Below are 22,015 nucleotides of genomic sequence, written 5' to 3'. Positions count from 1 at the left end.
GATCGATAAGGTCAATCAACTAACAATGACTGTATTAACTGATAATTTGCATCCCTATTTGTGACCAATCACATTCTACCAGGTACTGTCCCTATTCACTTGTCCCTCTTCTAGAAAAGGTGGTAAAAACTAGCCTAGAAATCTAGACGCCCCTAGTGGCCGCAAAATGAATTTGGGGTTTTTGGCGCGGCCAGGCTAGGTAAAAACACAACATACTTCATTCTCTACCATGGTTCTACATACTAACAGACTAATCATTTGGTCCCACTTGAACCCCCTGGCTTGTCAAGACATTAGGCCTCAATTGTAGTTGAGTACCCTGGGCAAAAGCCGACTGTTGACTCCGTCAATCAGTCTGGAACAAGCTAAGAGGAATCCGTTTCCATGGGGGGTGAGAGATGATCTGACCTTAGTTCCAACTTCAAATTCAAATTCAAATTGTACTTTATTAGCATGGCTGTGTTGCCAAAGCATACAAATAACAAGAATCAATCAGTAACACGGGTGAGTTCTGCATCACCTCTCTCAACTGGTTTGCTGCTTGGCAGAACCATGAGCAAACCAAGCTAGGCGGGTTGGGCCAGACTATGCACGGAGCCAAAATCTTTGGGCGGAAGTACGTACTGTAGGATGGTGTCGCCAGGCGAGTAGTAGAGCCCATTGAAGCACTCCAAAACTGACAGCTCCCACACTACACACACAAAAGAAGACCAGTTGGACCCGAGAAACAGGAGAGGAGGGTAACGGAGAAACGAGGGGCAGCGGAAGGGACATATGAGACAAAAGCCGAGGTTGTCAGCCTGCCAGGTTGCATGCTGAAAGTGAAAGAAAAAGCCCCATAGGGAAACTCCAACTCCCATTGTCATCGTGACACAGCACTCCACAGCACACAAGTGAACACTGTACACAATGAAATTGCATTTATGCCTCACCCGTGCAAGGGGGCAAGCCTCAATGGCGCCGCTAGGGAGCAGTGCGGCGGGACGGTACCATGCTCAGGGTAGCTCAGTCATGGAGGGGGATGCGGGAGAGTTAATTACTCCCCCCACCAACCTGACGGATCGGGAGTCGAACCGGCAACCTTTGGGCTACAAGTCTGACGTCCTAACCGCTTAGTTACCCATGACTGCCCATGCTGCTGATGTTGCCTCTGTGACTATGGCTACAGTCTCTCCAGAAACTATCCCTTGTCAGAGGTGTCACAAGTAAAAGTTAAAGTAAAAATAAAAAGAGAAAAAAACGTTTCCTTCCAACACGAAGGTAACTTATCTGAGTAACGAGTAGACCTGTGTACTTGTCTTACGATCAGCTGACTGCGCTGGTTGTATCAAGTTTGTGGTAGGTCCTTGTTAGGTTTTTAGCATTTCTCGGTAACAGCTCAGTCTATTTACCTCATTAGGCACATCGCAGTAAAGGGTGTAACTAACAGCTATGTAATATCATGTGCTGTGCTGGTGTTGTACTTACACCATGAGTTTTCTTTTGTTTTACTTTTGACACCTCTGTCATTAGCAATAATTGAATTTTGTTCATTATGTCTTGCTAAATTTTTTGTTTTGTTTTGTTTTTTACCTGACATGTTTCGACGGTGTAACTTCCGTCTTCATCAGACGGTCACATGGATGTTGATGTGTGACGGATCTCTAACAATATTTAGCCCTGTAGGAATGCAGGCTTCAGGGGCTGGGCTGGCCTGGGTCGGCCTGGCCTGGCCTGGGCTGAGCTGTGGTCAGGCTGGGCAGCTTTTGGACAGATGACCCGGTGTCCTCGACTGGCTACCGTAGCTAGACCCGAAAAACAAGCCCACACACTCACTCGTTCACGCCCCATTTCAGCCTGGCATGTAGGGCTACGGTGATGGGTGCCTTCAGACAGCATCTATACCGCTAAAATGCATGTGCATGTTGATCATTTCGTGCCACATACACATGCACTGTGCATTCCATAAGGGAGGGAGTGCCCAGAGGAGAATGCTGCTGCCACAAAATTGTCTGTCCCACACAAAGTGAACATGGGAATCACTGAGACAATGTGCATTGCACTGAATTTCGGGGTTGAGCGTTATACTTAGGCCGTGTTCTTGTTTGCCAGTGAATATAGTCACTATGAAGAGAGGACTATGTAGGACATAGCATGCATGTTAGCTTGCGTTGTTCCAGACTGGACCTAGAACCAAAGGAGCCAAATATGAAATATGCAACATCGTTGATTTGGTAACAGTGTCACATTTAGCAGAGGATTGCGAGGATGCTTTTTCTGCCACAGTAACTGGCCTATTAAACGGAGATGTGAAATGTGGTTACCCCACACCCTGCCATGTCCTTCCACCTCAGGCCAAACCTGTGAGCCTGAGGCCTAGTGTGAATAAACACACTTCCCCAACTGTGTATCCTGTGCTAAATTTCAGAAATATCAACAGGGACATGTATAACTTTGGCAATGTGTTTAACACAATGTTTTATTTCTTTAGAAGATATTTTTTTGGTCTTTTTTTTTACTTTATTTATGATAGGACAGTGAAGGTGGTGAAAGGAGGCGAGTGGGGAGAGGGAAACGGGGAAGGACCGTGAATCGAACCCGGGTCAGCCACATGATTAACTCATTGAGTGCCAGCCATTTTCAAATTCAGACCAGGGGGTTGCCAGGCTTTTTTCAACGTTTGAGTGATTTTTCAAGAGCCATAAAAAATGAGTTCTTTGTCCATGTGTCAAACAAACAGACCAGATTAACATGTAGGCCCCACCCCCCATAAAAAACGCAATTGACTTGATATCAAGTCTTTGGCACTGTGCCATACATTCTGAAAAGACTCGTTTTCAAGTCCATGGCACTCAAAGAGCTACACAATCTTTTACTTACAAAAATGGGCTGCAGCGCTGCACATACTTCACCCTTTAATCTGAGTGCGTTTGAAACATAAGACATCTGTCACAGAATCCTCTCAGTGGTTCATGAACTTGTACAGTTACATGGTGAAAGTTCTAAGCAGGAACAGAAGCAAGAGAGCCCTTCTCAGTAGTTTACGAGTCAGATTTCAACCTGAAGGACAACCAGATATGGAAACTACTAAGTATTGCTTTAAAGCAGTGGTGAGCAATGAAGCAAAGACTCCAAACTGGTTGAAGGCAGGTTGAACACACACACGATCTGCCCACCAGGAAGTGAATGTATGCTTATGGAGAGTATCCTGGCGCTTTGCACAAAGTCATTCTCTCTCACACACAGACACACACAGACACACACACAGACACACACAGACACACACAGACACACACTAATACAAACACAACCCCCTCAGTGTTTTCATAGCCTCCAAGTCTGCTCCAGTTCACGTTGCTCTACTCTACTCTACTCTACTTCCCATGTCTGCTTATTCCAGTGAAACACCTCCACTGCTGCCGAGGAGAAAGTCCCTATATGACCCACAGTGACGTCCACAAAGAAAAGAGGAACAGAGGAATGCCATTTTCAGCGTTTGATTCAGAGAAAGGTGCACGGTTGCGGAGGCTGAGAGAATATGTGTGAAGGAAGATAATCTCCTTGGCTTTCATCAAACATAACAGAACATACAGAAATACACACACACACACACACACACACACACACACACACACACACACACACACACACACACACACACACACACACACACACACACACACACACACACACTAATCTAACAAATACAAATTGTGGAACTGAACTGAACTTTCTTGAACTTAGATACAAACAACTATTACACAAGGGGCAAACAACAGAATATAGGCTGGTCTGAAATATCATACCAAGGAATAAGCTACCTGCCAATGTGACTAGTGACATTGAAATTTTTACTAGCCACAGCCAAGTTTTACCTGCTTTTGGCAGGTACCAGTGTCAAGCCCTGACACACACACAGGCACACACACAGGCACAGGCACACAAGCACAGGCACACAGGCACAGGCACAGGCACACGCACACACACACCCAGAGAGCATATAAAATAAAACTAGCAGACGGGATGCACCCAATACACAATACCAGGCGGGAGCTGTATGAAGTCATTGGTGGCATCACACAAGACAGGCATTTTGATGCATCGAACATCTGCCTTTCTGTTCCACATTATGTGGTCATGTGCTCGACATCTTTTGTCGTTCTCTGCCTCCCTCCTCTCTTCCTCTACTTCCCTCCCTCCCTCCCTCTCTTTTCTTTCATTCTCTTTCCTTCCTTTTAGAGCTTGCTCACTTGCTCTCTCTCTTTCGCTGCACTGTATCACTCCCCACTGCTCTCTCTCCCTCTCTCCCTCTCCCTCTCTCTCTCTCTCTCTCTCTCTCTCTCTCTCTCTCTCTCTCTCTCTCTCTCTCTCTCTCTCTCTCTCTCTCTCTCTCTCCCTCTCTCCCTCTCCCTCTCTCTCTCTTGTGTTTTTACTCAATCTGCTAACTGAGCACAGGATTGCCAGGCATAGACATACACACACCAACACACAAACGCATGGACATTCTCTCTCACACGCTCTCTCTCTCTCGCTCTCTCTCTCACACACACGCACACACGCGCACACACACGCACGCACACGCACACACACGCACACACACACACACACACACACACGCACACACGCGCACACACACACACAAATACACACAGAAACTATACTGTACTGTACACCAACAATAATTTGCAAGAAAGACAAATGACCCTTGCATAATGCCAAAAACTAACGCACCAAGGGTGCCATTAACACGTATCACCATCACAATTAGCCGACACTTACAGGTTTCCCTCTTTCCCACTTCCACCCCGGCATACCTCAACATACTAACTCAACAAGAGGCCTAGGCCTACTCCACCCCCCCCCCCCTCCAGTCCAGACACACTACACTACAGTACTACTGCAGCAGGCATCCCAATTCTCTACATAGCTGGGATGTCAGACGTGTTCCGGACTACTCCGCTGTTAACTGCTTTATCCATCAGGGTCGGGATCCAAACGTTAGGGCCATGGCAGCAGCAGCAGCAGCAGCAGCAGCAGCAGCGGTGATGGGTATGGCCCTGGCTGTGACGGGCAACAGGCGGCGGGTGGCAGGCGGCAGCCCCTGACCAGGATGCCAGAGCAGCCTCTGCAGCTTACCACATCCTCCAGGAATGTGATAATGACCCTCGGCTGTCTAATAAAGACTGGCCGGGGGTGCGGGAGGATGGTGGTGGAGGTGGCGGATGGGACTAGGGGCGGAGAGGGAGGGAGGTGAATCCCAGAGATGAACTACGGTGAATTTGAGAAAATGAATTCTTAAAAAAAAATTTTTTGGTCTTTTTGACTTTATTCATGATAGGACAGTGAAGGTGGTGAGAGGAAGCGAGTGGGGAGAGAGAGACGGGAAGCGCCAGCAAAGGACCTGGGCCGGGAATCGAACCTGGGTCAGCCACATGGTAGTCGAGTGCCCAACCGTTTGGTCGCGGCAGGGCTCAGAGAAAATGAATACAATTACATGAGAAAAAGGAAACATTTTGGCAAGAGTTTGGCAAGGTTGGGGGTGGGCTGGAAAGGGGAGTAAATTTACGGAGCTGAACACAGACCCTTCTTTTTTGCTAAACCGATTTTTTTTGGTGGGGGTGGGGGGTATCAGTACGCTCATTTCCAGAACTGTTCAGACCACTTCCACCTGTCTTGTCCCTGCAGCCCAATATGGGGGGAAATATTTCCACTTTTCTGTCATCATCTGGAGCTCGTAAAGCAAAAACACACAACACAACTCTGCCAACTACGACAGTTTTATGGATGTTTATCCGCTTGGCAACGAGGATACAAAAATAATGATGGGAGAGTAAACTGAGCTGGGGTGCATTTCTCAAAAGAGAAGTTGTTAGCCTGTTAGCAACTTCGGTAGTTGCCCATGGGAAAATGCATTGAAAACAACAAAGTAGCTAATGTAGTAAGCAACTTTGGTTTCGAGAAATGCACCCCTGAACTGTGCAAGATGTTACAAAAGTCATGTCACAATGTCTGTTCGCTACTTTCTAGACAGCTTGGCTGGCAGTTCCTCAATCCAGGTTAAGTCATTCAGAGATTGAAAATTACAAGCTGACATTTAGTTGACACACACGACCCACTCTTTGCTAGACGTGACGCACAGATGCCTTCGAGTACGCCATGACAGTTGCCACATGCAAGTAAACTCGCACGAAATGTGCTGAAGGCTAAGAAAAGTAAAACTTTCACATCTCAAACACTTTTCCACTTCTTCTAAGACTAGACGACACACAATAAGGCTCCACGGCCTTGTACCAGCTCCGATATGGGCACAAAAGCAAGCCGTGAGTCTTACAATGTGCCAAGAAGAGAGAGAAAAAAAGGGCAAGATTTTGATAAGATATCTCTCAGTATAATTACACCAGCTGCTGCTGTGCTGACCTAAGGCAAACCTTCACGTCACAAAACCTGAAAGCCTGCAGTGAAAGTTTAAACTTTGCTCTGTGGCACAAGGTCGTCCGTGTAATGGAAGATCGTGCGTTTGGTGGTGTGACATTAAAGAGAAACGTCAGCTGTTTCAAAATCAGGATTTTCTGCTTGAATGGCTTGCGTTTTGGACAAAAAAACAAGACAGAAAAAAACAGACTCTGGCCTCCTCTCACTCACTTGCTTGCTTCTGGAAAAATCATATTCGAAGGAGAAGACAGGCTGTGGAGGGATATTTTGATTACATTCTTATTCAGACAGCTTATACAAAAGAGTTTCTGCCTTTTCTCAACACGTACTTGCACTGAGGTGTCGGTGTAAGTGTTTAGTTTAATCACACACAGCTACACCTTCATTTTAGGTTAAAAAAAGACCTGACTTCTTCTTCTTCTTCTTCTTCTTCTGCATCGTCTTCCTCAACAAAGGCCTCTTGGGTTCAGGCCATTTCCAAAGACTCGCATCTGCAACCCCCAACTCTGTGGCCTGGGGCGAATGCACGTATAGAAGGAAGCATTTTCCAAAAAAAAAAAACACACACACACAAGTGTGTCAGTCAGTCAGTCAGTCAGTCAAGTCAGCCAGTCCCTCAGGCGAGCGAGTCACGTTACCAAAAAAAAACCTCCACATCACGGGCGTGTGGCTGCGCTTTGCGGGCGAACAGAAAAGCTTTGACGGGAATCGGCCTCTTGGCACTGAGGTGACACACAAAGCGGAGCCCCACCCTGCAAAGGCAGACATTCCCGGCCCTGGCATCTCACTCCCACCCTTAAACTCTAAAGCGGAGCTCCGAACCATTTCACATGGGGCCCCCAAAAAACCCTGTTGTAGCGCTCGGTCAAGAGATGCACTGTAAGCTATGGAAGAAACTGCAGTTCTTTTGGAGAGAGCTTGTTTACAACAACTAAACTCTTTAGATTAACATGATGAATGAGGACCTTAAGACAACTGACTTCAGTTCCTTATTGGAACCTGCAATTATCATAGCATTTTACACTCAGCCCGTGTGTGAGTGTGAGTGATTCTACTGGTAAACGAAGTATCTCACTGTTTTTGTTTGTCATCTATAAAAAAAAGGGTTAACATTTTTTGTTTATAGGTCTGTAATTGTCGGTCATGTAGGTTTGAGGTTGCTGTTGACGAGTCACTTTGCGTATTCAAGCATACAAGCGAAGCATGTCCCACATCAATGTGATATTAGGCTCGTTCGTGACGACGCAGTAAGATTTTTGCTAGGCAGTGGGCATGCGCACTTTGCCAGTTTGAGAATTCTAACCAGAATGCATCAAACTGGCAAAGTGTGCATGCCCACTGCCTAGCAAAAATCTTACTGCGTCGTCACGAACGAGCCTATTGCTGTGTGTTTAAAGGGACACTGTGTGAGATTTTTAGTTGTTTATTTCCAGAATTCATGTTGCCCATTCACTAATGTTACCTTTTTCATGAATACTTACCACCAGCATCAAATTCTAAGTATTCATTATGACTGGAAAAACAGCACTTTTCATACATGAAAAGGGGGATCTTCTCCGTGGTCCGCCATTTTGAATTTCCAAAAATAGCCATTTTTAGCTGCAAAAATGACTGCACTTGGACCAAACTCTTATGGAAAGATCAAATTTGACAATAGGCAGCATAATTTCAATAAGCAACATAGTTGCAGTACCTTTTTTGACCAATTCCTGCACAGTGTCCCTTTAACTACTGGTAGGCGGAGTGACAATATTTCTTTTTTTCTGTAAAAAAGAGGGTTCGATTTTTTATTTTGTAGGTTGCTGATGGGTATATGTTGCATGTAAGTATAGAAGCACATCAGGTTTCATATAAAAATCATACCTCGCAGATAGCAGAGATACACCCAATGGATAGAGCTATTCAAAGTTTATATTTGCTGCTATTCAGTGTACAAATGTCAACAAACGTTTCAGGATTAGCCCATTCTCTGTCTCCTTTGAGAGGACGTGAAATACCCTCACAGTTTCCTCCTTGGGAGATTTGGGAAGTTTATATTTAAAGACAAACTAATTTCTTCACGTTCACAGAACTTCCACAGATTTCCAGGTGATACATGACCGTGTAGGTCACTAAACGTGAATGTGTTCAGTTTTATATGATATAAGCAACGAACGTGACGGTGTAGCAAACTGGCTGACAGGCTCCAGACCTTTAAGAGATAAAACGCCACGGCAGAGCTCAGATCACCGTCCCCCCTGATCGTCTTCTCCAGTCAGGGCTGGACTGGCCATCTGGCGCGCAGGACATGTCCCGGTGGGCCCTGCACCCTTGTGGGCCCCTTTTTACCTTTTCTTCTTTTTTACATTTCTGAAAATAGGGGCCCACAAGGGAGCAGGGCCCACCGGTGAGTCAGTTCTGTCCCACTAATTATGAGGGGCCCCTTTAAGCCAAAAGTGCCCGGGCCCTATTTCTCCCTCATGAGGGGCCCCTTTCAACCAAAAGTGCCCGGGCCCTATTTCTCCCACAGTCCAGCCCTGCCTCCAGTTGTGAGGGTGCTCTCTCACAGCCCACTGTGGGGTGGAGGGAGGGTGTTCCAGACAGCAGCAGGAGCAGCAGCAGCAGCAGTATGTGCTGAGCTTCATGGGACAGCATGGCGGCGGCCAGGGGAGGGGGACTTCCCACTGCCTTCCTGGAGACCCAAGGGACCTCCCCAGTCCACTCCCTAGCCTACTCCACACAGACTCCCTCACTTCTATAGGCATAAAACACACACACACACACACACACGCGCACACACACACACACACACACACACACACACACACACACACACACACACACACACACACACACACACACACACACACACACACACACACACACACACGCACACACGCACACACACACACACATATATAGTACATACCGGCGAGATGTGGTGTCAGTGATCTTTCAGTGTACCATATCAACTACTCACTAATGTTTTCCCAGTTCTGTGTACTTTAGATACCGAATGCCAGTAGCCTACTGTAATCTACTGTATCCTCCAATGTCATTTAGAGTCAGAGCCAGCCACCTTCACAACACAAGCCTTCCCTCTCAAATTAAATTAGATTACAATACTGCCCTACAAAGCAAAAATGAAGTAACTGTGCAGAGTTAAATTGACTTTAAAATGACACTGCAATCCAGTATAAGTGGTTTTTGGGAGAATATTGACATGTGACAGTTTTGTTACTTTATAGTACCACCTTTTTTGAAGATCAATATATATTTTTTTAATTTCAGACTTATATATATGACATTAAAGTCATAGTAACTCATCTTAACCAGCAATGCAGTTACTGCCTTTTTGCATTGTAGGGCAGAATAGATTTCTGGTTGAAATCAGCTGAGGAAATCTATATAGCTGAGGAATACAGAATCTATAGTAACAGACATGCCATGAAATGCCTCCCAAGTCCTCCAGCAAATCTGACATTCAATCCATATTCACAAATACAATGTTAAATATTTGCAGTCCTGTGTTGCTCAATCTTAAATGTTTAAATATTCATCTTTTGAGAAGCAACACACAAGATCATTTTAATCTCTTCTAGTCCACTATAATGAGATGCAACAAAAGAATCTTGACATTCCCCATCACAAGGCCTGACTATTCACATCCTATTAAAGAGTAAGCAACACACATTTCTGTAAACACAGTGACCACACGCCTGTGAAGATGCCAGGTTATCTGAGTCAAAGGAGTTTAGTCATAGGCAGGGTTGCCAGATGAGGCAGATGATTTCCAGGCCAAAAAATGCTCAAAACCCTCCTGGAAGCGGGTAAATCCCACCCAATTCTATTGATTGCTATAGCCAAAAAAAACATTTTTTTCCTGCAAAATTCATTTTTACCCGCAGATGGCCATCCTAAGCAGCCCAATTGGGCGGACACCACCCAGTCTGGCAACACTGGTCATAGGCCGCTAGACTTCTTTTCAGAGCCTGCAGATGGTGGGGCCAATTCGGCAAGTAGGTTTCACATTCGGGTTTATCAACTAGAACAGTGATTCTCAAACTGTGAGCCGCAAAAGGTATTTCAAGTGGGCCATGAAATCATTTTCTAAACATTTAAATACTATTTGTTGCTGTGTTGTTGTTGACTACTCATTCCGTTGCATTGTTTATTAGGGCCAGAGTTGACCCCGAACATTTGTGAAAATTTCAAGTGAGCCCAAAGTTGGAAATTAGTAGGAACCTCTGCACTAGAAACACCCGAGCTTACTTTCACTCTGAACCACAGTAGTAGTAGTGGTGGTAGGCAAGACTGCTCGGCCCCACACTGCTGCGGGCTACACGTGAGAAGCGGTTGCATTACACCCCTCTCAGTTTGAGGAAGAGAGAAGGGCTGACTGCGCAGTATTTCATATGTCTCCTTACCCCCCCGCCCACCTCTCATTACTCACACTGCTCCGGCAGTGTGGGTGTTGAGTGCTCGGGATATTCGGACAAATTGACAGCGCAGGAAACATTAATCAATCCTGCCCCTAAAAGCCTTGAGCAATTAAATTCTTCGTGACAAACAAAATATATGCGCGCAATGCATCCTTCCAAATAACAGTCAATTACACAAAAAAAACCCCAAAAAAACAAACAGTGACCAAAATGTAATTCAAGTACATGGTCCCGATGCCAAGAGGTTTCATAATCACACTCGATTAGCACTGTTTTAATCACGCTATATCTCAACAGATTCGATCGACAGGAGAGTGGTGAATGTCTAAACACATCTCCGCAAACCTTTCACTCACACACTTGCTTGCAAATAGGATGACCTTGTTGATCACATGACCACAGAGACCTATACAACATCATTTGAAAGTGCACGATCGTGTAGTGTGTTTGGTATGTGCTTATGTTTCTCTGGTGTGTGTGTCAGCAGTGTGTGTGTGTTTGTGTCAGCAGTGTGTGTGTGTGTGTGTGTCAGCAGTGTGTGTGTGTGTGTGTGTGTGTGTGTGTGTGTGTGTGTGTGTGTGTGTGTGTGTGTGTGTGTACTAGCTGTGTGTGTGTGCGTGTGTATGTGTACTGGTTGTGTGCAGCAAGTGTGTGTATGCATATGTGTGTGGGTGCATCTGTAGTGTGTGTGCGTACATGAGTGTGTGTCAGTGTGTGTGTATGCGCAGCTATGAGCACCACTGCCTGATCTAATGGTTACATCATCCCCTCGGCCATGCGTCCTCTTCTGTCTCCACACTTTCCTGTCCCCTGGCCAGACCATAAACACCCGGGCGTGGTGCATCTGCACAACTGCATCTGGCTCTCGCACTCCGCAAAAAAAAACTTCGTGACATATTTGCGAACAGAAGTTCTGAACGTGCTGCAGTTTACAGCGCAGCATCTTCCAAAATGGCACCTAGAAACGCTGAGGATTTGTCAACGTGATAAAAAATCCTCCTTAGTATTATAATATACGTACTTTTATAGGTGTATATTCTGAGCACTCTACCAATCTCTTTTACTACACAAATCATCTGTTTCTTGTATACAGCCATGATTTGGAACTTTCCACCACAGAGCATATGATTAGGAAGACAATGAAGCACAAGACAAAAAATACATAGCCTGAAATGATTGCATCGGTATTGGCTGAAATGGCCAAAACGTTTAGGCTCATCAGGGGTCCCCAACCTTTCTGGGTCAGAGGGCTACCAAGGGCTACCCGAGGGCTACTGAGAGCAAACCGAGGGCTACTTTTGCTCAAAATCCTCTACTGATGTCTTGACATTGTGACCAAATCACACTAGGTTGAATTATAATTTGCTTATAAATGATAAGGAAATATTCTTTATGGAAATGATCTCATATTTAAATTGAGAAAAAACATTAACTGTGACTAAAATCTTGTAGTCATGACGGTTTATAAGCATCCTTGGTTGGCACCTCAGAAGCTCCTGGAGGGCTACCTTACGCCCGCGGGCACAACATTGGTGATGCCTGGTTTAGGCTCATCAGGGGTATCTAGTTTAACTTCAGAAATGTATGAGGCACTGACGAAGGCAACAGCCGAAACGTTTGTCTACACTTCTGCTCCTATGTAAATAAAAAAATAAAAAAGAAGAAAAGAAGAACCCGAGTGCGATCCACTTTTTCACCGTCAAGCTTATTCAACTGGAGACGCACCACACGGGAGAGAGTGGTGTATCATCAACTACTACTTCAGAAATGTAGCCATCGGAGTCCTGCATGGAACATACGCATCCTTTCTGTCTCACTACAACAAGTGTCACTCAGTGAAATGTCATCTTCTTTCAGGCACGAAACATTCAATCTTTTAAACCCTGAGAAGGAGGGAAAAACAGGGTGAAGAAGATGGCTTTCTAAGCCACAACCCTCACTAGACTGATCCACCTGTGTCTATATCGAACAGGGAGTTAGGCTACACACAACACGACACGACACGACACACACACACACACACACACACACACACACACACACACACACACACACACACACACACACACACACACACACACACACACACACACACAGGTGCCACCCCCTCTCTCTTGCAAGAGAGACAGACACAGAAGATAACACTGAAGTGCAAACAGCAAACCACAGTCAACTATACTTATGGCTGTCTGGTGTTTCCAAACTTGCTTTTGTCTGCAAAAGTAGCAAAACTTTTGTGTTGCAGTTCTCAGTCTTTTTTTCACACAGGATGCACATGCAAATAGGTGCAGAAATCACAAGTTCACAGGAAACACCCTGAGATCCATAAGAGGGGGCCCTTCTCAAAACCTAGGACAGTGTCCTTACAAGTGTATCAGCCTAATTAGTCATACCCAGTGATTGGATACTCTTTATTAGTCACGCCCAGTGATTGGATATTCTGTAGAGTTCACCAAAGTGTATCCAATCACTGGGCGTGACTAATTAGGCTGATACACTTGGTACACTTGGCTGATACACTTGTCCTAGGTTTTGAGAAAGGCCCACGAGTAGTAGGCCTACGGTGTGTCTGGATAGTAAACTAAGTTAGTCACATCAACTCTACTGGATTTTCATAAGCATAGCCTACATGTCAAAGAACTACACAAAGCTATAGGGTGTTTGGCATCATGACTATGTGTCTGCCTCAAAATAAAGGTATCTTGATTTAGCACATTCAAAAACGCCTGACTTGCATTGGATGGTGTTGAAACGCATTACCTTCTGATCCACTATTGAGCAGACCAGATCTTTCACGCCGTTGAGGGACATGTCGTGGGCCTCCAGGTTCACCGTTTCCCGGGTGAGTCCAATCTGAAGCAGGAAAGAGACTCCATGAAAGGAGCCTCTGGAGTTCGTAGGGCTGGGGGCGCTGACACTCCCGTTGGACAGCCGGTTGTAGAGCGTCGCCGGCGGACTCGGGGATGGCGAGGGAGTCGGTGGAGCAGCGACATGTTGAGTTACTGCGTAGAGTCTTGGAAAAGGCTGAGGAGAGGAGCTGCTACAGGCAGACATTGGTTCGAACTACCCTTCTTTACGTACCCAGGGATCACTTTTTTTCAGTGAATGATGAAATGTATCATAATGATGAGGGCCTATGTAACCCCCACGAGGTTTTAACCTTTCTTGCTGTTGCGAAGTTTAAATAGTTTGATGAAAACTCCAGTGCGTCGAGGATAGTGTAACGATGTTGCCAGTACGACTGCTACATCCAGTTTTACAAAACAATCTGCTTTCTTGCGTACATTATCATTCATCCCCTACAGTTCCTTTTCTTCTTTTTGTCCATAAATAAGCATTGTTTCCCCCTCATTTTGCTTGTGGCCACGGTCCTCCTCCGCTGTACCGAACGGAACTCTATCGTTGTCTGGGTGCATTCACTGGTTCATCTCAAACATCCAGTGGTGTCAGATGTTTGCCCCCTGCTCGTCCATGCGACCAGCTCCGGAGATATCTGGCAACACATATACAAACGGAATATGTCAAGCAGTATGTAAAAGCATAAATCCTAGAAGAATAAAACTTCTACATGGTTGATGTATCTATCCATGACTTAAGTAGGCTATCTAGGCTACCATATGCGTTCTGGGAAATCACAATAAAAACATTTGGAATCACCACAGTTTACTATGCCTATACGCATCTGGATGATGGCTGAATCGATGCAGTCTGTACAAAGTGGTTCAGCAGTTTGCAATAGGGAGTTTCGCGTAGCGACATAAAAAGATAATGATCACAGCCGTGTGATAGAAGTTTGAGCAGTTATGGTTACGTTACCTTTTATCTTCAAAGGGCGCTCTGGCTTGGATGCAGGAACCGTTATTTTATATTCCAGTCCAAATTTTCGGAAAAATATGACCGGGCGATGGGCTATTTCGAAGTAAATCGTTTCTTTTGCCGTTTCCACGGGTTATTTGGACATCCCACGTCGTTTTACCCTCTTCAAAACGTTATAGTAACCCGCGGCGATGGGTTAGTCCGCATTTTCCAACTTCTCCCTCCCTTGAAAAGTTTTTTTTACCGCTGCGCGCACGTATCCAGTTCATGCATTTGGGCCAAAACATACCAAGGCGGAACGGAACGGTCACGGGACGAAAGCGGTCTGTCTGCTTAGTTTTGGCCGGCGTGCTTTTCTCTGCCTTGCACACTGACAGCGTCGGCGTGCGCGGCCAGTCCTATTCAAAACTCTCCCCACAGCTAAAGCTAGCATGCTACTTTGCCATTCATTTGAATGAGACACCGCCGGTCGCCGGCGTGAAAAATACGCTCGAGTTCTATTTTCCAAATGCAGCGCGGCGCGGAGCCGGCTCCCGCGCCGCTGACGCCCGACTACCGCCGGTTGGTGTGTAAGGACAGATAGGTTTCAATGTATTTTCACTGACGCCGGTAAAAACCGTGGCCGTTCCGCGCCGCTTTACCGCCTTGGTGTGTCAGACCCCTTTCACATTATCGCCGAGATGATACCCCCTCCCTCTTGTGTCTTGATCGGTAACAACACAGACCAACCAGGGGATTCTGGGAGAAGGAGTTTTTAGAACAGTTTTTCTAGACCCCGGGTTTGTTAAAATGCAAAGAACTACATTACCCTCGTCGTGACCGAACTCCGGATAGAACATGGAACGTGACGCGCATGCCCTTGTCTGCGCTTTGCTTTCTCTCCAGTCCTCTCGGCCATCAACATCAGTGCGCTCCTCTGACTGCTATGGCTGTGGTGTCTGCGACATCTAATGGTTCGGTTGAAAACACTGGGGAGAGAGTTGGCAAAAGGGGATGGCTGTTAAAACGCTCTCATTTCACACATCGCTGGAAGCGCGCTTGGTTTGAACTTCAAGACAATATACTTGTATACGGTGATGATGAAAAGGTAGGTATAGGCTACAGAGGTTTTTGTTATCTTTGGAAGGCAAATCTTTCCAAGCAGTCTACCTCCTTCTGTAGGCTATGTTCCTTCTGTATGTTCGTTCAAAATGAAAGTCGATAGTTTTTGGATAGGACATTTTGCCCAAAGCCAGAAACACCGTTTCCTTTTCCTTGCAAGAAGGCTCTCTTTTTTCTTTGAGATGTATCCCCAGTTGACACAATGTTGTCATGTTCCCATGGCAGCCAGGCTGTCATGGCGGCTCTGGATAACCAGGTGCTTTGAAAGCAGTAGGGGAAGGCTTTTTAAGCAGAAACACTTGGAGCTTTTCAGAAATAATTTAAAATGGTCTGCCTTAATTGGAGTTTAAACACCCTTTACCCAATTTATTATAATACCAAAGGTCATACACCTTGTCAGGGTAGGTGGTGGGTGGATAGATACATTATACCCAAATTATTACTAGATAGAAATAAAATATCTTTAGGTTTTTGTATGGAATACCACCATACTCAAGCAAGTGTACACAGGCAGTATGAAACTCATGGCCACTGGCCTAACTAAAAAGTGTTTATCTGGACAGCAGTAGTAGCCCATCATACTTGGGGTTGTCATAAGGAATTGCCCACAAAAGTGTGTAGACTGCAGATTACATGGCAGATAAAATATATCCCCACTACATGCAATGTAATTTCATCAAGATTTCGCCACCCAATTTAACATCATGTTTCCAAAACAATATGTGGTTCGTCTACTTGTCACAGGATGGCTCAAATAACTGACTGATAGATGTGGTGGGGAAGGGGTCTCGTAGTAGTACTCCATGAGAAACCATTCCACTTCTAACCTTCTGCACAATCAAAGACAGAGACTTCAATTTAAAAAAAAAAAAAAACTATTGTACTCTTCTCAAACAAATCATCAGGGAGCATGCAAAAAAACGTATTACAACAAACTCTGTGATGCTCTATAATGTCTGGAATCAATTCATCACAGCAGACTGACCATTGCATGTATCGTCATTCCAGAGAGCCTGTAAACAAATCAACCTGCTGGGTGCGGAGATGGTGCTGTTGAAGGGAGAGGCCTCATCGTCGTGCTGTGGCTGGACAGTCACACCGTCAGCCGATGGCAGCCGTCACCGCCATCAGCACCGCACCTACTTCCTGCGGGCCAGCACGGCGGAGGAGCAGCAGCAGTGGATGGAGGCCATCTGCGAGGCACGAATGAGGGCCGGGGAGCAGATGCCACACGCCTGCGTACTGCAGTAATGGGGCTGAAGGCTGGCGAACACACTCCACACTCCACACGCCTGCGTACTGCAGTAACGGGGTTGAAGGCCGGGGAACACACTCCACACTCCACACGCCATGTCTACTGCAATAACGGGGTTGAAGGCCGGGGAACACACTCCACACTCCACACTCCATACGCCATGTATACTGCAGTAACGGGACTACGCAAATGGGGAACAAGCAGAACACATCTGTGTGGCGCAATGATGGGACTGCGCAAACAGGGCAGACATGCATGACTGCGTGCTGTAGTGATGGGGCGGAGCAGGGTGGGGTTTGGGGGCACATTCCTCGTGCCTTTGTGCTGCAGTCAGGGGCGTTTCTAGACTAAAATTACTAGGGGGGTGAGGTGGGGCCATCATATTTGTAGGGCAAAAGAGATATATATTTAATGTTATGAATATATAATGTACAAAAATGTATATATACATATATATACATATATACATGGTTGTCATATTTTGCTGAAAAAGGTGTTTTTGAAAAAACCTTGAATTTGAGTCATGGAATTATTTATGTTGTATTCTACCAAGTCTTAAGTTTAAGAATATATTGAAGACCCCCTGAGTTTTTGACTTAAATGTACATTTTTTCACTAGTTTATTGCATTAGTGACAAAAAACATCATATGGTGTGACAGGAACATTATTGTGTATTAAATTAAAAAGGGGCATCATGTGATAATGTAAGCTTATTTATCCTGATTCTTTATTATTACTTTATATATGTATAGCATTTTAAGGTTCAAATATGTTACATTTTGTATTATTTTGCTTTATCAATACACACTGTCACACATTTTCCTCAAAATCTTTCAATAATAATTTTAAATTAAACTGAAAGTACTTTGTTGCAATATACCAAAATACCTGAAATATTAGATGCCACTTGTATCCACCCACCACACCTATTATTTTACAATTCATAACCAAAATATCCTATTTATTTTCTTAATTATGAGTGTCACACCGAATGACATGGCGTCACGCCATATGATGAATTACTCCAAAGTCCAAAAATATGCATTAACTGCATTTATTAAAGAACCAAACAGGTTGATAAGGGATTAAGGCATTGTTTCAATGTTACAAAAAAGAAAAAATATTTAATATTGTTAAAAAATGTGTAACAACGGGTAGCTTTTAACATGTCAATTATTACACCGCCGTATCCATTCCATGGCACCCTGCAACTGCTGATTATTATTAACTAGATGGATTTTAAGCTTGCTAAATCATTGAAGTAAGAGTAATGCTTTGTTAATCACAGAATAGTAGTAATGCTTTGTAAATAATTAGTAAATAAGAATAAATATAAGTGGAACAGTGACAATAAAAATGGGTAAAAACCATGACTGACCGCAAGGTCATTAAAACAGCCACTGAAAACTGTAAAATATTTGGCAACTAGACATGAACAGCCTACCATATTCTTGTGTGTGTGTGTGTGTGTGTGTTTTAGTTATGGAACAAGAGCATATTTGTTGTAGGTTTAGACTACGCTAAAAATGAGCCAGTCACATTTCAAGATCAAGAAAAAACTCTTGCACTGCTCAGATTGTTTGAGGCAGCAGGCTATTTCATTCTGGGTGTAACATATGCACATGTCTTTGTGGCCCCTCAAAATATTCTTGTGCTAATTATCAATGTACACTATACAAATATTAAGGCATATTACTATAAATAATTTAAATATTTGCATCTACTTCTCTCTTCTTTTGTTCAAGACCTCCTCTCTCTTTACAGGATACATTTCTTCCTTTATTTCCTTGTTCTTTTCTTTACTTTTCCACCTCTATCCACATGCTACAATCTTAATAAAGTTGAAAAGTAAATAAATGAACAAATACAAGAAAGGTGAAGCATTTAAATTATAAAAAGAAGCATGTTATCATGAATTCATATTCACGTATGGATATTGTGGATATATTGGTGTCTGAATAATACATATACACCACTAACATGTTTTAAAGCATCAATATATTAAACAAATCTGAATATTAGCCATGAAAAATGAAATATATGTGGTATTTATGTATTAAAATGAAGCTCATCTCATATGGTGTGACAAAATTGTAATATGGTGTGACAAGAAAACAGTCACACCTTATGATATTTGTCACCATATGAGGTTTCATTGCCTTATTTCATGGGATTAGGCAATCTGTATTCATGTTAGCCATGTAAAACCATGCTAGATGCAATATGACAAGATAGTTTTCAAGGTTATATTGACTAAAAAATAATCTATTGTCTTTATTTTTGTGTAAAATGTGTCACACCAAAAGACATGCAACATGGAACTGGAGCAGCGGTGTCAGATAAACTTGATTTTTTTTGGGACATTATAAAGAGCTAAAACTCATCTTATAGCTGTCAATGTCCTTCTGAGGTGATATTGTTCTTCCTGAAAGAATGAGGACCCCTCACTTGGCAACGGTGTCCATACAATTGCCAGTTCAAAAATTGAAATAAGGTGTCACACCATATGATATCAATTTTGGAACCAAAATGTTTCAGTTAATGATGGTTTCAAATTTATAATGCCTGAAATCTTCTTTAAATAGGCTCAACAATGTATGTCTTGGCTATGATTACATTATTGAATATACAGAAAAGGAGTACATTTTCCAGTTTTTATTCAAAATCAAACTTTGGGACATGGATTGGAACCGTCACACCATATGAGCTTTTTCTACTTTGGCTCTAAATTGTGAATAAATTGAAGATTAATGTTGCAAGTGATTTATATGAACTTATACAACTGCACATTCTGAACAACATAAACACAGTTTTTAGCACCTTTTTATAAAAATTACATAACTTTGACATAGGGGAACAAAAAAAGGCCACGTCATGTCAACCACCCATATCATGTCGCAGTCATTGGCTGTTCAGTGCAGGGGCCAGGAGGACATCTACAAGGGCCCTGGCTCACCTTTCCTGGTGAACCAGAAGCTATGTGTTGACGCCCAGGGGGCTGGGCTACACAAACCTTCTGGTACACCTGTGATTCGCTCTCCTCCTCCGTTTACGAAATAAACGGGGCAGCACGACGAATCAGGATCGTAGGGAGGGATTTCAGTGGGTATGACGTTTATCGAACGCAACTCCCTCCCCCAGGGTAGTTCGGCTGTGCCCGCCCCCTCCCTGAATCACAACAGTAATGGCGGCGTGCGAGGAGTTATCATGCGTCGGGATGGAAGCAGTAATTTCAGCGGTGTTATCCAAAATATCTCAATTTGATTTTCTAAAGGATGTTGTTCTGTTTTGGTTCCCGACCTGGCAGCGCTTACGTGACGACACGTCCTACGTCACAAAGCTTCAACGTGAGTGGTCGAAGTGTCATGTCATTCATATGAGGTTGCTCCAACCGCGTGCAAGCATCTTTTGACTAAACCCCGCCTGCGGAGAGGCGTGAAAGGGCAGTGTGCCAGTAGCCTGTTACTTACAGGCTACTGGTTCACCAGGAAATGGCTCACCCTGATCCCTGTCTAGAACCTGCCATGGCTGCAGTGATGGGGCTATGTGGATGGGGAACACGCTCACCTGCCAGTGTCCAGCAGTGGTGTGGGATTGTACTCCAATTACTTAGGCCATTGCACTGGCTAACAGTGAGATTTAGAATTGAGTTTCAAAACTCTTCTCATTGTCTGTAAGTCACACAGTGGCCTGGGGCAAGGATGTCAAACTCAGGCCTGGGGGCCAAGTTTTGCCCGCAGAGCCATTTTATTTGGTTCGAGAGATCATTTCAAGTGTTTATTACAGCTGGCCCACATACACCATTAATATAAAGAAAATGTGAAGAATTATGAGTGGGTTGACAGTGTAACAGCACATACTCGCTCATAGAAGTAGTAGTAAATATACGTATGTGATGGGAATATATTATTTGCGCAACATCAAGCATGTGTACTTTGTGCACAATTTCAGTGCCTTTTTTGATTATATTGAATTAATTTGACTTTATCCCAGATTTAGATTTTGGCCCGCAGTGAATTTGAGTTTGACACCCCTGGCCTAGGGCCCAAATATATTGCAGAAATGCTAGAGCAATACCATCATAGAAGATGTCTTAGGTCTTCAAGGTCTCCTCTACTGTTTGTGCCTAGAGTGAAATCCAGACTGGGTCAAAAACAGCTTTATTTTCCCCTGCCTTTGGTTAGGGTTAGTTATCTAGACTGTTACTTTTTATACTTTATACACTTACTTTTTATACTTCAAGTATATTATTTATGCTATCAAGCACATTGAATGAGTTTTGTATGATAATATGCTATAACAAATGCTATTGCTATTGTGTGGACGGCCAGGCATGCATGACTGCTGGAGTGACGGAACAAGGGAGTGCACCACTAGCAAAAAAAAATTGCTTCAATTTGTTGCTTAGATTAGTAGTGGAAGATTACCAGTTGCTTGGTAAACGGGTTCAGTTTACTGACTTCAGTTATTGCCTTGTTTGAAACAAAAAAACACACATTATTTTGATTAATGTGACCAGAGTCTGAGTCTTCTTCTGGCAAGTAGTTAACATCACATTACACTTAGTTGACGCCTTTATCCAAATCGACTTACCGTTATTTACAGGGTATTGGTCACAGTCCCTGGTCCCTGGAACAATGTGAGGTTAGGTGCCTTGCTCAAGGGCACTTCAGCCATGGATGGAGGTGGAGGGAGGGGTAAGGGTGGGATTTGAACCTGCAACCCTCTGATCTTAAGACCACCTCCCTAACCATTAAGCCATGGCTTTTCATAGTGCCTACTTTTCATGCTGGCTATCCTATGACTCTGGAGCAGTTAATGGAGGAAAAGGGAATCGACAAATACAGATATTTGTTACTTGAAAAGCAAAAGTAAACTCTAAGGCTACAATGGTCTGTTACACCATGAATACTGGAGTAGAGATGTTTTTGATATTGAGGCAGACAGACACACAACATGTATACCAACTTATTTTATACTACAATATGTATTTCCTCACAAGTTTAGAAT

General features: G+C 44.0%; 2 protein-coding genes across 6 annotated transcripts in view; one reads left to right on the top strand and one right to left on the bottom strand.

Annotated features, from left to right (window-relative positions):
• The window catches only part of LOC134469109 (serine/threonine-protein kinase D3-like), a 77,694-nt gene extending 62,775 nt beyond the window's left edge, over positions 1–14,919 (bottom strand). For all 5 annotated transcript variants that reach the window (XM_063223150.1, XM_063223154.1, XM_063223151.1 and 2 more), the window contains exons 1-2: positions 14,649–14,919; positions 13,593–14,325 (exon numbers count right to left, since the gene is read on the bottom strand). In XM_063223150.1, the coding sequence (XP_063079220.1) occupies positions 13,593–13,886 (294 nt within the window). In that variant the 5' untranslated portion in view covers positions 13,887–14,325; positions 14,649–14,919. The remainder of the gene's footprint in view (positions 1–13,592; positions 14,326–14,648) is intronic.
• Positions 14,920–15,459: 540 nt separating this feature from the next.
• si:ch73-111k22.3 (pleckstrin homology-like domain-containing protein) lies at positions 15,460–17,266 on the top strand. Its single transcript, XM_063222678.1, has 2 exons — positions 15,460–15,735; positions 16,758–17,266. The coding sequence occupies exons 1-2, from the start codon at positions 15,502–15,504 to the stop codon at positions 16,998–17,000; spliced, it is 477 nt and encodes a 158-aa protein (XP_063078748.1). The 5' UTR covers positions 15,460–15,501; the 3' UTR covers positions 17,001–17,266.
• The last annotated feature ends 4,749 nt before the right edge of the window (positions 17,267–22,015 follow it).

This window comes from Engraulis encrasicolus, chromosome 18 (assembly GCF_034702125.1).
Source record: "Engraulis encrasicolus isolate BLACKSEA-1 chromosome 18, IST_EnEncr_1.0, whole genome shotgun sequence".
NCBI classification, from domain to species: Eukaryota; Metazoa; Chordata; class Actinopteri; order Clupeiformes; family Engraulidae; genus Engraulis; species Engraulis encrasicolus.
Note: the sequence above shows the minus strand (reverse complement) of the source record. Positions and strands in the feature narration are given on the sequence as shown.